Genomic DNA, 18,929 nt, shown 5'->3' on the forward strand with positions numbered 1-18,929 from the left:
AACTTTAAAAAGCATTTTTTTTTACTTTAATTTGGCCCAACTTAGTTATTTCTATTTAAGTTAAAACTTTCAATTATTTAATCTATTGATTGAATAAAAACTCAACCTGCCCCAACCTGGGTGGCTTGGGCTTTTTTTTTTTTTTTTTACCAATCCTAGTATCAACACACTCAAATCATATTAGATGCAAGGTCAAAGTTGTTGAGAAGGTTAAGACAAATTTCTGAAAGCAACTTCAAATATAATCATAATATAATTTTAAGTTGTAGGTGCAGCATTAAAACATATAAGGTATTTTATAGAACAAGTTATTTCAAAACTTTCAAGAAGAATGTCATAATTCAGAGACCTTATATAAACTTGCTAAATTTCCATGATATTTTCCTCTGCAAAATGCATACAGGACAAAATTTCAAGTTTAAATATTCTTTATATTAAATCTAAAAGCACAAATATCTTAAAAATATGGAAATATGGTTATTCAAAATAAAGGTTACTCCATGATATCAAGGCATGAGTACCAAATTTTAAAGAACTAATCAAAATTGTGAACTAGAATGTAGTAACTATAGTATAAAAACTATAGAATATAAAATAAATAATTTAGAGATTATAAATACAGTACTGTAATGATAAAAATATCGTTTTTTAAAGTGTGCAATAAACATGATGCAAAATAAGTATCCATAGCAGCCCTTTTTGCTTAAGATAGATGCCATTAAACTGTTACTTGTGTTCTATTAATGCAAAGTCTGTATTTATGATTGACAGTAATATTCTACCTTTGCCTCAACATTAATCATACAGACCTAAGAGTAAGAAATCAGCATTTGATTTGTGCCAAACACCTCGAAGGTTTACAATATTCATATTGTTTTCTTTACATGAATGTAAACACTACAATATTAAATGTTGTTTGGTTCCTCCAAATGAATGTATAATCAAAAGAACACTTATGAGACAAAGCTGTATCTAGTGCTAACTTTAAGGAAATATTAGTGCTGCAAAACAAAGAAATAATGATAATATGGCCATCAAAGGCTACCCAACTTAAATATTGTACACGTATTCTAATTTTGCGTCTTTTCAATGGCATGCTAACGGCTTAATAGGCTAAATGTGTGTGGTTTATCTACTAACGCTTTTGAGTAGCAAATTCCTTTTCATATAGAGTAAAACCTATCAAACACAAGATGTATCATTTACAAAGGATATAGTAAATATGGTTATTCTATGCACAAAATATATAAAGTTGGATTTAATAGAGAGAACTGTATTCACGGGGGTTGTCCACACATGTGACAAGCTCAATATTTTCCTACAACATAGAGAATTATGTTCTTTAAAACCACAAATTTGAAAACATCTGCCAGAGGATAACCTTAAATTGCTCAATATACATTACCATTCATATAAATCTTTTGTTATCCAATGCAGTCAAAATTAACCTCATTTTCTTAAATGTATAGGAACATAATTCCTGAGGTCAATGTGTCCTTGTTTGCCTAAATATAAAATAATTTTCAACTAGTATTTCTATGACTTTGTGTAGTGATACCTTGCTTAAATTGAAATCCAGAACAATTACAATATGGTTAGTTTCTTCTATTAGATAAATCAGATTTGTGGTGCCAATGCTCAAACTATTTTTAAATTAAAAATTTATTTTCCCACAATGAGGGGTTTGGTGAAATATTAAAATATTGACTAAATAATTGTTCTAATATCTACAGTAATAAAACAGGTTAATTAAGAAAAAATCTAAAAATTGTCTAGTTGCATCAGAAATCTGGATGCACTGTAATTGGGTCAGAAACCATATTGTATAGATAGTCAAGATATTAGTGTATAGCAACACTTATTATTTAGAGAGGCAAATTATATATGAATTAAGTTTTTTCAATTTACAAAATCTTTTTAAAACAAACACACTTAAATCAAAACTGTTAAATATTTTAGAACTAATACACATGGCAAATATGGGTGAATGACTTAGAGCCAACAGTATACATACGGTACATTAAAAGTAAGACAAGACACTGGAAACTACTAAATTAAGATTGAGTATAACGTCCCCATGAAAGTCAGAAATGGGGTAATGATGGTGTACATAGAGATAATACATAACTTAAAGTTTACATACAAAAAAAAAAAAGCTAAAATGCATTTTGTCGTACCGCAAGAATGTATAAAACCACTGGCCATATCAACAGTAAGCATTCTATATCACCACTTTAAAATAGACCCTGACAAAATCATAAATGTTTCTTTAATTTAATTTTACAATGGTCATCACTGTCAGTCAATTGTGCTTGAGCTGTCTCTCTTTAACTTCTCTATAATTCAGGTGTGCATCAGTCTCTGTTAATCTTACAAACTTCTGTTTTGTGTGTAACAGCAGCAATGAAAGACAAAATTAGTAAATTCTGTCTTCATCTTTACAAGCACCTAGAAAAACATGTGAATACATATTTGCAAAAGCCATGTTACAATACAGAATATCACTTCCTTTATAAGTAAATCACTAATTCTATCAGGGGTGATTAAAAGCTAGCTTAAACATTAGTGGCAGGTGCACTGTTGTCAAGAGCAGAGTACGAGTGTCTTTGGTTACTGTGAATGATGGGCGGTGTGGAAGCAGAGGCCACATTACCATCAACTGTAATCACAGTTGGGGAAGGCTGTTTGGGTGATGCTCGGGTATATACTGTCTCCTCCTCCTCCTCTTCCACTTGTGGTTGAGATACTGAAGGAACATTGATCTCAGCGCTGACAGTTGTTACCTGAAACATTTCATGAGACTACAAATGGCCTTCAATTAGCAAGCTTGCTTAGACTATTTAAAAAATTAGAGTTTTAGAAGCACTGTACTCAAATACCGATATGTTTAGACGCGTTAAATATATTTTTGGTTAAATTAAAAAATTAAAACTCAAACAAGCATATTCCCAATTATTTTAAATTACCAAGGATAAATAATAAAAATAAATAAGCAAAGTTAAGAAACACGAGAAGTCATGCATGTCAAAGGATAAAAGCAAAACTCAATCATCTAACCTGGAGAAAACATTGCAGCGGTAACTGCTATGTTTAAGGTTTTAACCTTCCACCTTCTTCCTGCCCACCCCCCTCTTCTAAAAAAAAAAACTACTCCAAACATGTAGTCATTATCATTTGCTAATCTAAACCACATAAGATTTCTAACTTTTATGTTTAGCTGTATGGATGGTCCTATGGATCACTGCACTTACCTTCCAAAACAAAAGAGTCAAGGGTCTGGTGGCATTGGTGTCTTTTCCAGTCAACACGTTTACAGCATATAGCCAGAATGCACTTTTGCATGCCACGGGAGGTATAGTGAGAAACAGAGTGGAGGGTAGCATCTAATACGGTATTGTGGAAAAGGAGGGCTTCAGGGAGAAGATCAGATCAGATAGGATGGAAAAAGTAGCATGGAGGGTGAAGACTCCAATCCACTTTATCAAACCGCCACCAAGGGGGAGAGAGAGAGAGAGAGAGAGAGAGAGAGAGAGAGAGAGAGAGATTTGGGTGGAAAGAAAAGAGGGTTACAAGGATGGGGAAATGGAAAATTCCTTATGGAAATCATCAAGGACTTTCCACATCAGGTCAACATAAATGGAAGAGGACCAGAAAGATTAACACAGGAAAGGATGCAAGTGCGCGAGTTGAAACGTGTTGACTTGCCGGAACTCAGGAAAAGCAATGGAGTAAAAAGGATATGTTTGTAGAAGCCAGTCTCAGGTATTTGTCATAGCATTGTCACAGAGGGTATGCTGACAGCTAAAATCACCTAAAAGAAGTACAGGCGTGGGTAATGAGTCCAAGAGGTGTTTAAGATATGTTGGGAGGGGGGGGGGGGGGTTATCTTGAGGTTATCTTGAGATGATTTCGGGGCTTTAGTGTCCCCGTGGCCCGGTCCTCGACCAGGCCTCCACCCCCAGGAAGCAGCCCGTGACAGCTGACTAACTCCCAGGTACCTATTTACTGCTAGGTAACAGGGGCATTCAGGGTGAAAGAAACTTTGCCCATTTGTTTCCGCCTCGTGCGGGAATCGAACCCGCGTCACAGAATTACGAGTCCTGCGCGCTATCCACCAGGCTACGAGGCCTCTAAAAAAGAAATAATTAGGAGAACACACCAAGCCATTACAGCTATATAGCACTTGGAAGGGTTCAGGATAAGAATTTGGGTTGGGATTGGTGGAAGGAATGGTGCTCAACCCACTTGGATGGTCGGGGATTGAATGCCGACCTGCATGAAGCGAGACCGTTGCTCTACCGTAGGGGGGAAGGGGGGGGGGGAACGGGGGGGGGAAGGAAAGGGAAATAAATAGAACACACAGTACAGTATACCACTTATTCACAAAGATACAGGCAGTAGAGAATGGAACATTTGACTGAAAATGCAGTCAAATGCTGCTTTGTCAGCAGTCAGGGGAAAAAGAGAATACCATTCCGGATCAAGAGATGAGTTAGGGGTCTCTGCAAAAACTGGAGTGGAGAAGAGAAATAAGTAATCATGTAAATGACCAGGACAAGCACCAAGCATTGACTTCTGGAGACACAAGGTGATGAAAACTGAGATAAAAAGTTGGACTTCATGAAAATTAGCATAAAAGCCATGTATATTCCATTGAAGATTAGACATAGCAAAGAACAGAGATAACAGAAAAAAAGGAGAAAGAAAAATTAAGGAAAGAAGTGCACAGGATACTCGGAAAGATCAGGAGCAAGTTCAGAGAAATTAGGGTGGGAGACATTGCTAAACTCAAAGGTGCTCAAGTCGTTTAGTTTTATTACTAATTAGTCGTTTATTTATTAGTTTTAAAAGTTTGAGCCCTGGAGCCAAGTGATACCACCTACCAGGGCAGCAAAGGAGGGCTGAATCCTGGCCAATGCAATAAGTGTACATCATCCCAAGTGGTGCCCCTCTTAAACTGGGGTTAGCCCTACTGAATCGTAAATTTTCTTATACTAGTGCAATGACCTCTTTCTCCCTCTTGTCCCAGCTTGGACACCCAACCAGCCTCCTAGGATGGCCCCTCATGGGCGATTCCTTCAGCAGGTGGTTCGACGATCCAAATAGAATCTCTACATATATTTCATTTTGCATGTGCAATGCCCAAATAAGCATAGGAGAGGGGGGGGGCCGATGCAATCCCCACCAACCCGAGAGTTGTATGTGAGCCTCCCCTCATCATGACAAGGCAAAACTTAAGGAAGACACAATAGTGAAGTAAAATTCAACTCACGTGAGAGGAATGGTTGAGGGGCCACAGGGCTAACAACACTGCAAACCAGGTATGACAGGGAAGATCTCATTGAAAGTTTTAAAATACTAAACACTTTGGAGGATGTTGACCCAGAAAATTTCTTCAAAAGGTCATAGATAACACAAACAAGGAGCAATGGTTTCAAGCTCAACAAGCCACAATGTAGGACTGAGAACAGGAGATGCTTTTTCACCCACAGTATTATAAACCGATGGAACTGCCTACCCGCCAAAGCCGTAAATGATAAAAATTTTAACTTTTAAAGTACAGCTGGAAAAGATCATCAAGGCAAATGGGGAGGAAACCTTCGACAAGCCGCCGGCTTCCTGTTCTCGTCGAGGCCACTAGTGTTAGTGGCTCTCAGGTACTCATGTAAAATTAAAATTAAGTACTAAACATGTCTTCCCCTCCTTACTCTGCCAAACAATAAAGACACAAGGAACACAACCCCACTAAGTTCAAAAAACAGTGTTGGTCTATTCAGAGGAATAGTGATGTGTTTGATACTAGTCACAGAGCAGCTGTCGCCAACCGCTAGTTCATGGACCACTGGTGGTCCCCCAGACAATTTTATTTGTGTATTGTATGTAACCGTGTATTTTCTTTAACAGTTATATTTAATAGCATCGAATAGTTTGACTTTAATAACTACCATTTCTTGTTTGTGGACCGTGGGATTCGCATTAATGGTCTGCAGGATTTAAAATTATGAATTTGGTGATCCGTAAGCTCCGAAAGGTTGGCGACCACTGACACAGAGTGAGTAGTCAGGCAGGCATACCCTTGGGCTACCTAAGATGCAACCTGGTGGTGTGCTTGGTTACTAGAGCATGGTTGACAATGAGACTAAGTTTCCTATACAGTATTTCCATCTGTTCTTAATTTAATCAAAATATGTACTGAAATTTGTTTTGTGTCTATACTTTCTGGTATCTTGGATCTCCTGCTTCCCCTCACCTCTATGAGACTATTGGATTCTGGTCCTACACAAGTCTAGAGACCTGATTGGTTTGTGAATACCTGTATTTCTGTGGTACTAAAGCCAATAACACCAGGGAGCTACTGAAGGCCAGTCCAGACAACAATGCAGTACTGTAAAGTAGCACATGACTCAAACTAATTAGGACTGGACCTGTTCTGTTTTAACAAGGATTTAATCTATTAAGTATTACACAATTTTTGTTTGCTATTTATTGCAGAATTATTGGTTTTTCAGAACCCACATAACAGAACACATTTGTGTGCATAGTCAACAAAATGATATAAAGTACAAGCAATGCATTTTATATGTACTTTACAGTAAAATGGGCAAATAGAAAATTTTAAGAAAAGAGAAAATACTATTTTCCACTTACCTTGGAGAATGGCTAATTAATTCTTGTTAATCTGTGTAATCAGAATGTGAGTTTACAGTAGTGCTATATGCAATACAAGAACACTATAAAATGAGGGTATGGACCCCAAAGAAAACAAAAAATCCACATGAGAGCCTAGGGCACACCAAACCCTAGGTCCCCTAGGCACATACACGCCATCAAAACTAGGCAAACTTAGCAGTGAAGAAGCTACCCACAGGGAAGGCACCAGAAGAGTTCAGAATATACACAAAAAATGTACAGTACCTCAAAAGAATAATTAGAGAACAAGGCCTTTTCTATTTTTTTGTGTGACTGGGATATGAACCCATGACACAGAAAGGAGCAAAACATACAACCTGCAGCATTACAACTAGTGAAGCTGCAAACAGCACAGGCCAGCTTAGAATCAGCAGGGGAAACCAACAAGAATACAAGAGAAACAAACCACCTGAACACAACAGGTACTGGCTGTCAGGACTATTATGCAATCAGGCAGGATTGCCAGTCCTAATGAAACTGTCGGGAAATCACACATCTAACCCCGACCCAATTAGCTTGGCACTGGAAGACTTGCACACCTAGCTAAAGCATAAAGCACCAAAATGTACATTAACAATGTCCAGTCACTATGAACACACAAGCACACAGCTAACTAGATCAACTTCTTAACAACAGGCCTTGCTGTAGAGAAGCTAGTTCCAAACACTACAGTACTTGCAGAAAAGATGACTCAAGAGAAAGTATCTCACATGGGAGAAACCTGAGCTCTTCAATAAAGGTACCTCTGGTGGAACAGAGGAAACACAACATAGGTACCAAGAAACATAACGCTACCATACAGCTGGAGCAAAATAGTATAAAGGTAACATGCAATGTAGGTGGAAATAAACACAACTGTGAATCAGAAATGGAGCAAAAATAAGACTCATTGCAGAACTATTATTCCAGGTACACACTTAACTGCACCAAGCAAGTGAGTGAGGGAGATGGCCGGCTAGGACCCAGAGTTACCTGGCCCACCATCTGGTGGCTGTATGGTGAATAAAGGTTAGGAGTTGTTTGCCAAAGGTAACTATCATCAGCCTTGCTCACCTACTGTTTTATTTATTTATTTACAAGAGGAAGATTACCCAGCTGCACCCAGATCTCTCTACCCCCGTCCTCACTCCTCCATTATCTCTTTCCTTATCCCCATCTGTTCTCATCTTTCCCCTCACCCCACTCCTCTCCCAACCTTTTCACCTGTTTTCCCCCTTCCCCTTCCTTCATTTCAACATCCCCCTTTCTACTATCTCTTCAAATATCCCCCCTTCTCTTTCCTTCTCTCCCTACCTCTTCTTGTCGTCTCGTTTCTTTGCCCTGGTCAATTCAGTCTGTACGTCTTTGCTTCAATACACCCAGCTCCCTGGTGTATTGGCTTTAGTACCACAGCAATACAGGTATTCACAAGACACACAACCCTGTCTGTGTGTTTTTCTCATTCTGTTTCATTTTGTCCACTCATGTTCTTTTTTACCGATTATCTCTGTGTCTCAGTCTGCCAGACAGATAGACACCTACAGGATTTTGGCTCTCAGTAAGACAGCTTAGGTTTCACAAGGTCTGGTGCACCTAAGTGCTTGGCTACACCAGCATATAAGTCATGGGAAGCTACTGAGGTTACCTCTAACATAACTGCTTAATGTCTCAAGAAGATAAGTCCAAATCTAGTGCACCTCTGTTGACAAATGAATCAGACTTTTATAGTACAGGGACAGTAGTTCTATAGGTGGGCGGCAATCCCCAATGACCTGGGCTGCTATCCCAGTGGTAAGAAAAAGTTTTGTTGCAAGGTTGTTACCCATGTCTACTTATCAGGTGACATTTTCAAATTGCTTTGCTTGTTTTTTCTAGAAAACATTGGATGTTTTCAGGTGATGTTATAACTTTGTGTAGTTTGCCTCAGTGTTAGAGATTTTTATATTATAACATTTCCCTTACCTCAATGATAACCCCAGCTTATGGTCCTGAGAGTTCTTTAGCTCTTCAACAGTTGTTTGATACCCAGGTGTTAGTAGCATCTCCAACGAATCACTGCTTAAAGCTTAACCACTGCACTGCGCCACCCGACATAACACGGGATATGGAGTTGCACCACCCGACTCAGGAGCAATGTTAGGATATTGTAAGATTCAAAACACACACTCGGATGTTGGGCACGAGATGGATGCCTGAGACTTCCAGTGAGTGGCAGCCATCTTGAAAAAAAATTCCCAGCATGCCCCAGGGCCGCAGGTTGGGTCAGTTTTGAGTGAGCAGCCATGGCTGGCACACGCCCCTCCAACTCCCAAATCCCTGTCGGACACGGTGTTGAAAGATTGCTCTCTGATGATGAAATTTCGACCTCATGGTTTGAAGAAGAGAAGGATAGTGATATTGATGAAGCAAGGCACGATAAATACCTAACACAAGTGTCGGATACAAGTGAAACAGCGAGCATATCCAGTACAGGGCGAGCGCCAGGCATGCTGTGGCCTCTCAGGCCATCGCCCTCACCATTATCATCACAACCTGTGTCATCTCCAATTTTTGAAGAAAGTGATACTATAGATATATCATTTTCTGGGTTTAGTGATGCTGCTTCTGATACAAGTACCATAGATGAACAGAGTCTTAGCGGCTTCTATGATGGTAGTACTATGCCAGTTATGCCAGTACAGGAAGTACAGGGGAATTCACAAGGGAGGAATGTGATAATTTTGTACCGCATAAACCACAATTTGATGATACTGATGTTGGTCTTGCACCCACTTTATCATATACAGGAGAAGATATGAGTGAAAGTGAATATTTTATGGTTTATTTTGATGAGCCGTTCATGCAACATCTTGTTGATGAAACCAACAGGTATACATTGCAACTGCAACTTATTGCAGGTGGCTTATTACCTGCTTCACGTATGACAGGATGGTAGGACACTATTGTGGCTGAATTGTATGTGTTCTTAGCTCTGTGTCTGCTTATGAAACTTTCTGTAAAACACACAATACAAGATTATTGGAAAAATTTTTGCGCTGTTTCAAGCCCAGTGGTCAAGGCCAGGGCCAGGGCCAGCAAATATAACCCCGAATGTGACTCCAGTAAGGGGTCTACCTCGACAAGCAGCAGGCAAAATCCCAGCACTACCAGACCACCTCTGAAATAGAGGAAGAGAACCCCAAGTAAAAATTAAGTGAGAAATATGATGACATACAGCCATCACAAAAGACAAGAACTATGCAACATAATCCTCCAGAAAGAGAGTTGAGAAAAGGGGTGATGGAAAAAAGGGCCAAGGACCAAGCTGAATCTAATGATGGGGCCAACACAGCCTGCCAACACATGAGATGGGGAGAGTAGAATGTCCCAACTGCCTCCTGGAACACAGGCATAAACAGCTTGGGAAGAGCTGCTGAAACTCCCATGGCAAGCAACAAGGCACCTGCACCCCAGCCGAGTGAATCAACGTCCTTGTGGAGCAATCAGAAAAGGCTTCACAAGGGCAAGAAAATGCACGACTGTAGCCAAGTGTGAGCGAGCCCAGAAGTCATCCACCAAGAATGCTGAAGGTCACCAGCATTTCCAATTCTGGGTCCCTAAACACCATGGGGGGCCAACTCTGGGGCATCCAGCTGATCAATATGCTGTGAATGCTAGACGTAAGTGAACTTAGCTCACAAAATGCAGCTGCCTGAAATGCCTCTAAATGGGAAATGGAATCTGTCAAAGCAGAGACCACAGTGAGAGCAAAGGACTTACAGGACTTAAAGTTGTAAGACAAACTTAATGATGATCATCCTGTTGCAAGAACAATGAACACCACTCAAAATTACATTCAACAAGAGTGTGTCAATGGGCTGTTCCATACAGATCACATCAGAGAACTGCAGGGCATGAAGGATGGTAACCAAGCAGAAACCCCTAGGCACTAGGGCTGCTCACCAAAAGAATAGACATGAAATGCAATCCAAACTACCGGGATATGAGTGGCAACCATGGCAAAACATGTAAACAAGTGCACGAACATTAGTGTTTCCCAACACAACAAAAAAAACACCTCAAGAAGAGAAATCAAAGATTCGTGAATTGCTTCAGTTGAGGCTCTCCTCCCTGGTGGTCAGGCCTCTTAGGGGGGCAAACACACCAATGAAGAGACCTCTGTGCACGGGCAGCATTAGTGGATAGACAGGGAAGAAAACCTTGAACACATGAAGTCCAAAATGCCAAAAAGAGCAAAACAACAAGCTGGACCTAAAACATGCATGTGAAGCCTATGCTGATTACAGGAACAAAAAACCAGCGTTGAATGTAATGAAACGCCATTTTCTGGGTGAGACCCGGAGGCTCCCCGGAGCTTTACCGGCTGATATGCTAATGTCAGACTTTGGCATCAGTCATGTGTATGGAGTTCTAGGGCCTACCGGGGACCACGAGCCAGAACCTGGCCCCCTCAGAGAGGCAAGGGGAGCAATGGCCTATAGAAACCCCCGTGTAGTTGGAAGCATTCTATGTCTGCCATCGACCGGGTCAAGCATCCAGAAAGGTAAGCATTCCAAAACAAACCCCTATTCTGGTGAAAATTGCTACCTAAGCCGAACTAGTGAATAGAACTCTTCAACAGAAAACACGGAAACTAGTATGACGTCATACGTCACCGCGCCGCTGTCTGCGCAGCTCCCCCCTCCCCGGGAGGGGGAAGGGGGAGCCCCAGACCTCCCACGCCGGCTATCCACCCATCAGTTCTGAGGCTGGATGTCAAAACACGCGAAAAACGCCGACCGGAGGGAGGGAGGGTTGCCGGGGAGCCTCCGGGTCTCACCCAGAAAATGGCGTTTCATTACATTCAACGCTGGTTTTCTGGGGGGAGCCCCGTCGGCTCCCCGGAGCTAACTACCCACAGAGGAAGGTCAAAGGGACAAAACCGGGAGGCGGACACCACGCACCCCCCAAGGAGGCGAGACAACCGGCAGCAAATGCCAACCCAAGGCGCCACAGCCCCGAAAATCCCGGGAACAACACGAGAACCACGAGCAGCAAGGCCCCTGCACGAACACCAAAAATCCATGCCCGAAAGACTGCAAGGCCACGTCGCCCAGACGGCAGCGAGAGCAGCGAAGCCACGAACGCCACAGGCATGAGGGAAGAACACAGGCAGCTTAGCCGCAAGAACACGGCTGACCACCCGGGACACCATCACCCGCGAACCGGGAAGAACAGAACCGGATCAACGCAAAACGCGCTCCGGACCCAAACGCCGTGGCACGCAAACAACAGCAGAGGGCCGCCACTGAACACAAAAACGACACACCCCCGGCCCGACCAACAAAGCACCAACAAACCCTGGACCCCTCCAGAATGCAGCAGCCCCACCCCCCGCCAGAAAAGATGGAGACTGCTGCCATCAAACAACCAAAACGCTAAAACCGAAGGAGCAAGAAAACACAGCGAACCGACCCCCAGAGGCAAAGGCCCAAAGGAAAGAGCCGACGAAAAAACACACCGGAACCGAAGGGGCACTACCAACCGAGGAGAAGACAGAGCACGCTGACCAGAGACCAGGATGGTGCAAGCGGCGCACGAACAGGCCGGAGGTGAAAGACGCACAAGACAGCTGACTAACGGTGCAGAAGCAACACCAAGACCGAAAGCAAGCTGAAGCGGCTCCGCCTGCGCCGCACGAAAAGAGGCGACAGTATGTGGCAAGACGACGGCCCCCAACCCCTACTAGAAAACCAAGCCGAGAGTAAACCAAGCCAACAAGAAGGACCCACCGAAGAAGGGACAGGAAAAGGAAGGACCGCCAAAATACCCCATACTGCCGCCAAGAAAGCACGCAGGTGGGACACCTACCACGAAGCCACCTGACCACCAACCGGAGGCGAGACCACGAGGCAGAACATAAGCAGCCCCGACAAGGCCCCCCCCGAGCCCAGGAAAAAGGCGGAGCCGCGAGAAGATCTCGGGCGCGACCACCGAAACCCAGGCGGCACAAGGAGATGGAACGTCTGCCGAACAGAAAAACTCCGAAGCATGCAAGCCCGCCAGGAGTTCAGAAACGACAGGTCCGACGCGAGACATCGCAAGAACCCCCCCAAAAAAAGTAAAACAACAACAACCGGCAGGGCAAGCTAGGAAAACCAAAGAAGGCGGAAGGGTCGCCGCCAGAACAGGACCCGAACCAAGGGGCACGAACAACTGCAATAGACCGAGACAAAGAAGCACATCACAGGACACAGGCTGACCAACGCCTAAGAACACACGCAGAACATTCCTGCTGCAGAAGAGGCAGGAAGAAAGAGCAGAAGCACAAAAAAAAAAAAAAACCAGGAGAACAACCAGGGGTGGACAATCAGGCAGGGACAAAAACCCCACGCAATCCCCAGGCACAAAACGGCAGCAAAGCGCCACTCCACAACCGGACACAGGAACAAGGACACGCCACCGTGAAACACGGTACCAATGCTCACGTGCAGCAGCAGCAGCAACAGGCACCACTGCAACATGCAACATGTAAATAGCAACTCCCCTCTGCAAAGGCAGAGAACGGAGCAGGCAGACCCCAGACAGGGCCAACGGAGACACGACAAAACCCTGCAGGCCCAGAAACCTGCACCAGGCGACCGACGGCGGAGAAAACCCCGCTCGATACCTGCTGGATGAGGTACTGGGAGCTCTTTTACACCTCAAGCCCGGCCCAAGGTCAGGCCAGACCGGCCAGAGGATGGCCCACCAGGCAGCTGCTAGGAGCAGTCCACCGGTCCACATACCCCCACAACCAGGACGGGCCGGAACTGCCATACGAAAACAGGCCAGTGCGCCCTGGAAGTCCACGGACGAACCAGCAAGAAGGCTTATGCTCGCAAGTAGGTCGTGTAACAAGCACAGACCTCTGATGGTAATACAGTGTTCCCCAAAGGTGCCAATAGCACCACTGCACTCCGCTGGTACTATCCCGCAAGTTCTACCAGATAGGCGGGACCCAAGAGCCAGAGCTCAAATCCTGCAAGCACAGCCAGGAGCCTCACCAGGTGAGTACAGAACCAACCCTACAACCCCCACACCTCACAACATTAAAAAAGGAGGGTCCCCTGAATGACTCCAGCATGGGTTGGACATGCACATGAGGGGGACAGGAAGGGGTGATAAAGGGACAGTCACCGGTGTGCGAACGGTCTCAGTCGTACAAAATTATACCTAAATAAAAACAGGTATATGAACACCGCCGCATCCAGCGCCCGGCCAAAAGACGCCAGACCGCAGAAACTCACCTGGCGAATGGTGGCTCGAACTTGACACGACTCAACCGTGCCCAGAAGAACTTGGGAGCACCGCCAGGTGAAGACGCCAGAGCCGGACCCGCAGGAGAACAGGGAGAGGCGAAGGAGGCGGTCCACACCCATGACACAGAAAACCGCGGTGTCCTCCCCACAACTGGGAACCAGGACACCCCTGGTGCAAAGGGGCACATACCGCAGCCAGGGAGAAGAACGAGAGGCGAAGCACTGTAGCAAAAAAGGGCGCAAAACCCCAGCACTGAACCATCGCCCAGACCAAAACAAACTCCACGGCGCATGCGCATAACACGCTGGCCGAACCGCACACCCTCCCTGCGGGAAGGCGCCAGCCAGGACTATTGCACGAGAAAAGGAGCCAAAAGAGGAAGCAGGAACAATAAAACCGGCCAAGAAGCAAAGAGCCCAAAAAAAAAGGGAACCCAAACGGGCGACAAGTAGCCCAAACGGGCGACAAGTAGCCCAAACGGGCGACAAGTAGCCCAACAGGGCGACAAGTACTAGGAGCCGACAGACGTTCCAATAATGCGGGAAGTAGCGAAAAACCTTCCCGTACCCTCGAGAACACAGAAGCCAACACTAGTCCCGAAGGCACACGAAGGCGCAGGCGCACCCGAGATCAAAAGTCACGCAGAACCCCAACGAACGGGGAAACATGACAAAAACACCGTCCCAAAAAGCGGGGGAGGAAACATCCACCCACAGGACGGAACCAACCGACTCAAAGGCCAAGGAACCGAGCCCGGGGAGGGGCCGACGTCCAACAGCACGTACGGCGAGTGGGGAGGAAAGACCCCACTCCGCGTAACCACAAGCCCCGCCTAGAGGGGGATAAAACCCCCCACGGGGTCTAACGGGGCCAAGGCCCCCCCCAAGGCAGCCCCTCCCCAGCCCCGGGAACCTACACGACAGGCCCCGGGGCCGAGCCGTTCCCCCAAAGCCCCGGCCGTACCAGAAAACCGGGGCAGCCGTGAAAACACTAAGGAAGGGAGCCCACTGGCAGACTCATACAACACGGCTGGAGGAACAGGCCCAAATGCCCCCGTCACTACCCCGGAAGGGGAATTCCCCGAGACTGCCCGAGTCTCAACACCACGAAACACCCCGCCCTGAACCTACAGACGGTAAGGAACCGGATGCAGGCAGGAAGGGTGAACCAGGGGAAAGACAAGGGGGCGTGGATGCAACCAACACCCCCAAGCTCCCAAAACGAAATACAACGGGGCAGCCCCGGGGCTCCCGGGGAGGAAACCACGAGAACGTTGCCACCACCAAGGCTCAAGTGCAACGCCCCTGCTGCCCGCACCCGCTTTGTTAGCACAACTGGGTAACCGAGCCACAACGAGCAACCAAACTCGCAGGACACCGGGTCGAAGGTGTCACCGACCCCACAGGCAGCAGACGGAGGCAAAACAGAGAGTCACCCAGAGACAAAAGGTGAGAGCAACCCTCAAACTCGCTGGAAGCGAGGGGGGGGCTCTGGGGTCACATCCATCGGACCCGCGCGCCCCCAGGGGTTTCCCAGGGTCCCGAGCGTTTACTTTAAGAGGACTCGCGCTCAGGTAATCCCAGGCAGGGTACTGCTAACCGGCACCCAAGCTACCAAACAACTTTCTAAGAGCTGAACCCCCGGGACGTGTACACTCACGGGGACCTAGCAGGGGGTACCACCAGAAATACTCAGAACACAAGGGACACAAGGGGCAAGAACGAAGGCAGACCCCCCCACCAGGTATATAAACAAAAGAAAAAGAAAACCCCGCAAGAGGACAGCGTACCCAAGCGGAACAGAGCCGGCCGCTATGATTGGTAAAGACAAGCTGCACAGTACCCCGCGCCCCACCAGTGCAAACACCGCCCCTTACTCTAAGGCGAACAAGGGAGACAGAACACCCGAGCACACAAAGAGCGGCCGAAAACCAAGCGGTAAACGGCCAAGCAGGGGCAGGACCCAAGGAACTTGTGGAAGGTGGCCCCAAGCCCCAAGGGCAGTACTTACAAGGCACCTAGGGAAGGGAACCCTAGGCGCATGCAGCCCGAGTACTGAAGAATCACACCCGGCTCACGCACCACCTAGAAAACAGACACCACACTCTAGGTACAGTGCTGAAACAACCACTGGAGCCGGAGCACATAACCATTGCCTATAGCATCAGCCGAAGAACTGATGGGTGGATAGCCGGCGTGGGAGGTCTGGGGCTCCCCCTTCCCCCTCCCGGGGAGGGGGGAGCTGCGCAGACAGCGGCGCGGTGACGTATGACGTCATACTAGTTTCCGTGTTTTCTGTTGAAGAGTTCTATTCACTAGTTCGGCTTAGGTAGCAATTTTCACCAGAATAGGGGTTTGTTTTGGAATGCTTACCTTTCTGGATGCTTGACCCGGTCGATGGCAGACATAGAATGCTTCCAACCACACGGGGGTTTCTATAGGCCATTGCTCCCCTTGCCTCTCTGAGGGGGCCAGGTTCTGGCTCGTGGTCCCCGGTAGGCCCTAGAACTCCATACACATGACTGATGCCAAAGTCTGACATTAGCATATCAGCCGGTAAAGCTCCGGGGAGCCGACGGGGCTCCCCCCAGAAAAAGCAAATGGTTCCCTCAAGAAAACAGAGCGCAAGGATGGCCTGCACTTAGTTTGAATCAATGCAACTTATCACGATCTCATAAACCAGTAGCACTACAAGCTGTACAAGTATTTATGGAATCAGCAACAGAACTGAGGTAGTGAGTCAACTGAGAGCTGGAGCTGGGCTGCCTGGTGGTGATAATCAGTATTAATGAGTTTTGAGTTACTTTGATTGAATACCAAGTTCTGCATGAATTGGTTGAGTTGCTGTTTGGTAGTTCTGAGGCTTCATTTTCTGTGAACCCTTCCAGTCGTCTGTAAAGCTTTGCTGACTTTCTGGAGGCTTTTCCTGGTGGGATGGCAGATTGTCACTCACTCACCTAGTTGTGCTTGTGGGGAGTGAGCTTTGGCGTTTTGGTCCTGCCTCTCAACTGTCAATCTACTGGTGAACAGATTCCTAAGCTTCTCGAGTTCTATCATATCTACATATCACTCCCTGTGCCTCGGTGAGGAGGGCCAGGTTCTGGCTCTGGTCCCCAGTAGGCCAAGCAGAGCTTCCATACCTAATGTAACCTTTTAGTATGGAATAATCTCAACAAGATAGCTTCAAGAAGCCACTGGGGACTTCTTCCAGAAAAGTACATAATGACTTAAGACTGTATATGACAAATGGGCAAAACAAGATGAAACACTGCAAGCTTTAACTCTTCCCCTTTATGCTATAAATAGGTAATTCTGCCCCCAACCACCTACAAACAAACAACAACACACCCTACAAACACCCTGCCCTCTCTCACACACACACATGCAAATTTCTTATAACTTTAAATGTCAACACATTCCTTACTATCATCCCTTCCTTGTAGCCTCCTCCCAGGACATGCATAGAGCCCACAATCAACAAGGATCAAACCCCCAAACCTAATTATTGCAAAATTGTTGTCAGTACAAGCATAAGAGCAATTGGATCATATTTCTGTACATCTAAATATCCAAAATCTGTTCTAAAAAAATTTTTGAACAATAGCTGTTGTGTCTGATACTTGGTGTTGATAAGGCCAATATATTATTAGCGAGTATAAAAATAAGCAGTAGACTGATTTCCACGCTTAGAAATGCATAAATGAAACCAACTCGACAAATCATCCACATAATTATAGAAGTAGAATAAAAAATTATATAGCTTGGATATACAATGTAAGTGATTAATTATTAATTACAAACTTTCATAGATTTCTCCATTATAATAAATTACAGTACTGTACTTTCAATAGTATCTACATGACTTCAAATACTGTACTGCTAATACCAAGTAATTGGTAATTAAGACAATTTCAACTGCTACTTTGAAGTGAATGATGCCAAACAGAATTAAAAGGGTTCAAAAAATGCTTGAATATAAAAGGTAATTTGCACATAAAATGCAAATATAAGGACATTCCTTTATCAGAATAAATTCTCTTCATCTGTGATCAATATTTGATGAGTGCATATGTATACAACTACTGTTGACTATTTTAGGTTCAAAACTGCTTATGCACCTCATAGTCATTAACTTTTAAGTTGTATTGCATAGAATATACAGCAGACAATAAAAGTAGAAAAATAACCAATAGCACTGCTGAGCGCAATGCAAGTTTTGAGACATGCTTCCATCAGATACATAAGACGAGATTGAATAATAATTTAAAAGCATAAATTGTATGCAACTATGCATCAAAAGCAGAAGTGAGAATTCTGGCAATAAAGCCCATCGACAACCCTTGCACAAGGCTCAGCAATACAGACCCAAAGATACACGAGCATAAAGAGCCAGAATCCAAGCCAAGCGTTGCACAATTACCAGAACATCGAGATTCCCAGTTGGAGTAACTTCTGAACATTTTTTTTTTGAGGAAGGCTTTTTTTAAACTAGGCCATCAAGGTGCTGAAAAAAAATAATTTTTAGTGTGCTTTATGCTGTGTTATGTACTTTTAATACTAGCAAACCGAAACTTTTACATACATTATCATGACCCAGTTACCATGTTCGTGGGGTGGAGAGGTATTAGCCCAGAGAAAAAAAAGTGAGCAACACTGAAGGAGGATTATTGATAGTAATAAAATATTACATATATCACTCATCCATTCATTACATCATTCACAAAACAAAATATAGCATCACAGGTAAAGAAGCACTACCTCACCAGCAATTGTCCAAGGCAGCACCCCACTGCTTCCTTGTGAATTGTCATAAGGATGCATACCTCGTTTAATGTTGGGGAATGTGCTCTGGGAAGCTGGAGTGATAAATGAATCGGTGGTGTAAGGGGTCACTATAGAATAGTTCCTATGGAGATATATTCCTGGTACTGTAATTTATTACTGTATTTGCAACCAACACAGAATATAACAATTACATTA

At 44.8% G+C, this 18,929-nt stretch overlaps 1 protein-coding gene across 11 annotated transcripts in view; it reads right to left on the reverse strand.

The window, feature by feature from the left end:
- Positions 1 to 229: 229 nt before the first annotated feature.
- Tmem63 (transmembrane protein 63) overlaps positions 230 to 18,929 on the reverse strand; it is an 84,601-nt gene continuing 65,901 nt past the window's right edge. For 6 of the 11 annotated variants that reach the window (XM_045745521.2, XM_045745520.2, XM_045745523.2 and 3 more), the window contains one exon: positions 230 to 2,801. In XM_045745521.2, coding sequence (XP_045601477.1) covers positions 2,556 to 2,801 — 246 coding nt within the window. In that variant the 3' untranslated portion in view covers positions 230 to 2,555. Of the gene's footprint in view, positions 2,802 to 18,369; positions 18,454 to 18,929 lie in introns of all 11 variants that reach the window. The other 5 variants (XM_069325278.1, XM_045745524.2, XM_069325277.1 and 2 more) reach the window with 2 other exon arrangements.

This window comes from Procambarus clarkii, chromosome 16 (assembly GCF_040958095.1).
Source record: "Procambarus clarkii isolate CNS0578487 chromosome 16, FALCON_Pclarkii_2.0, whole genome shotgun sequence".
NCBI lineage: Eukaryota > Metazoa > Arthropoda > Malacostraca > Decapoda > Cambaridae > Procambarus > Procambarus clarkii.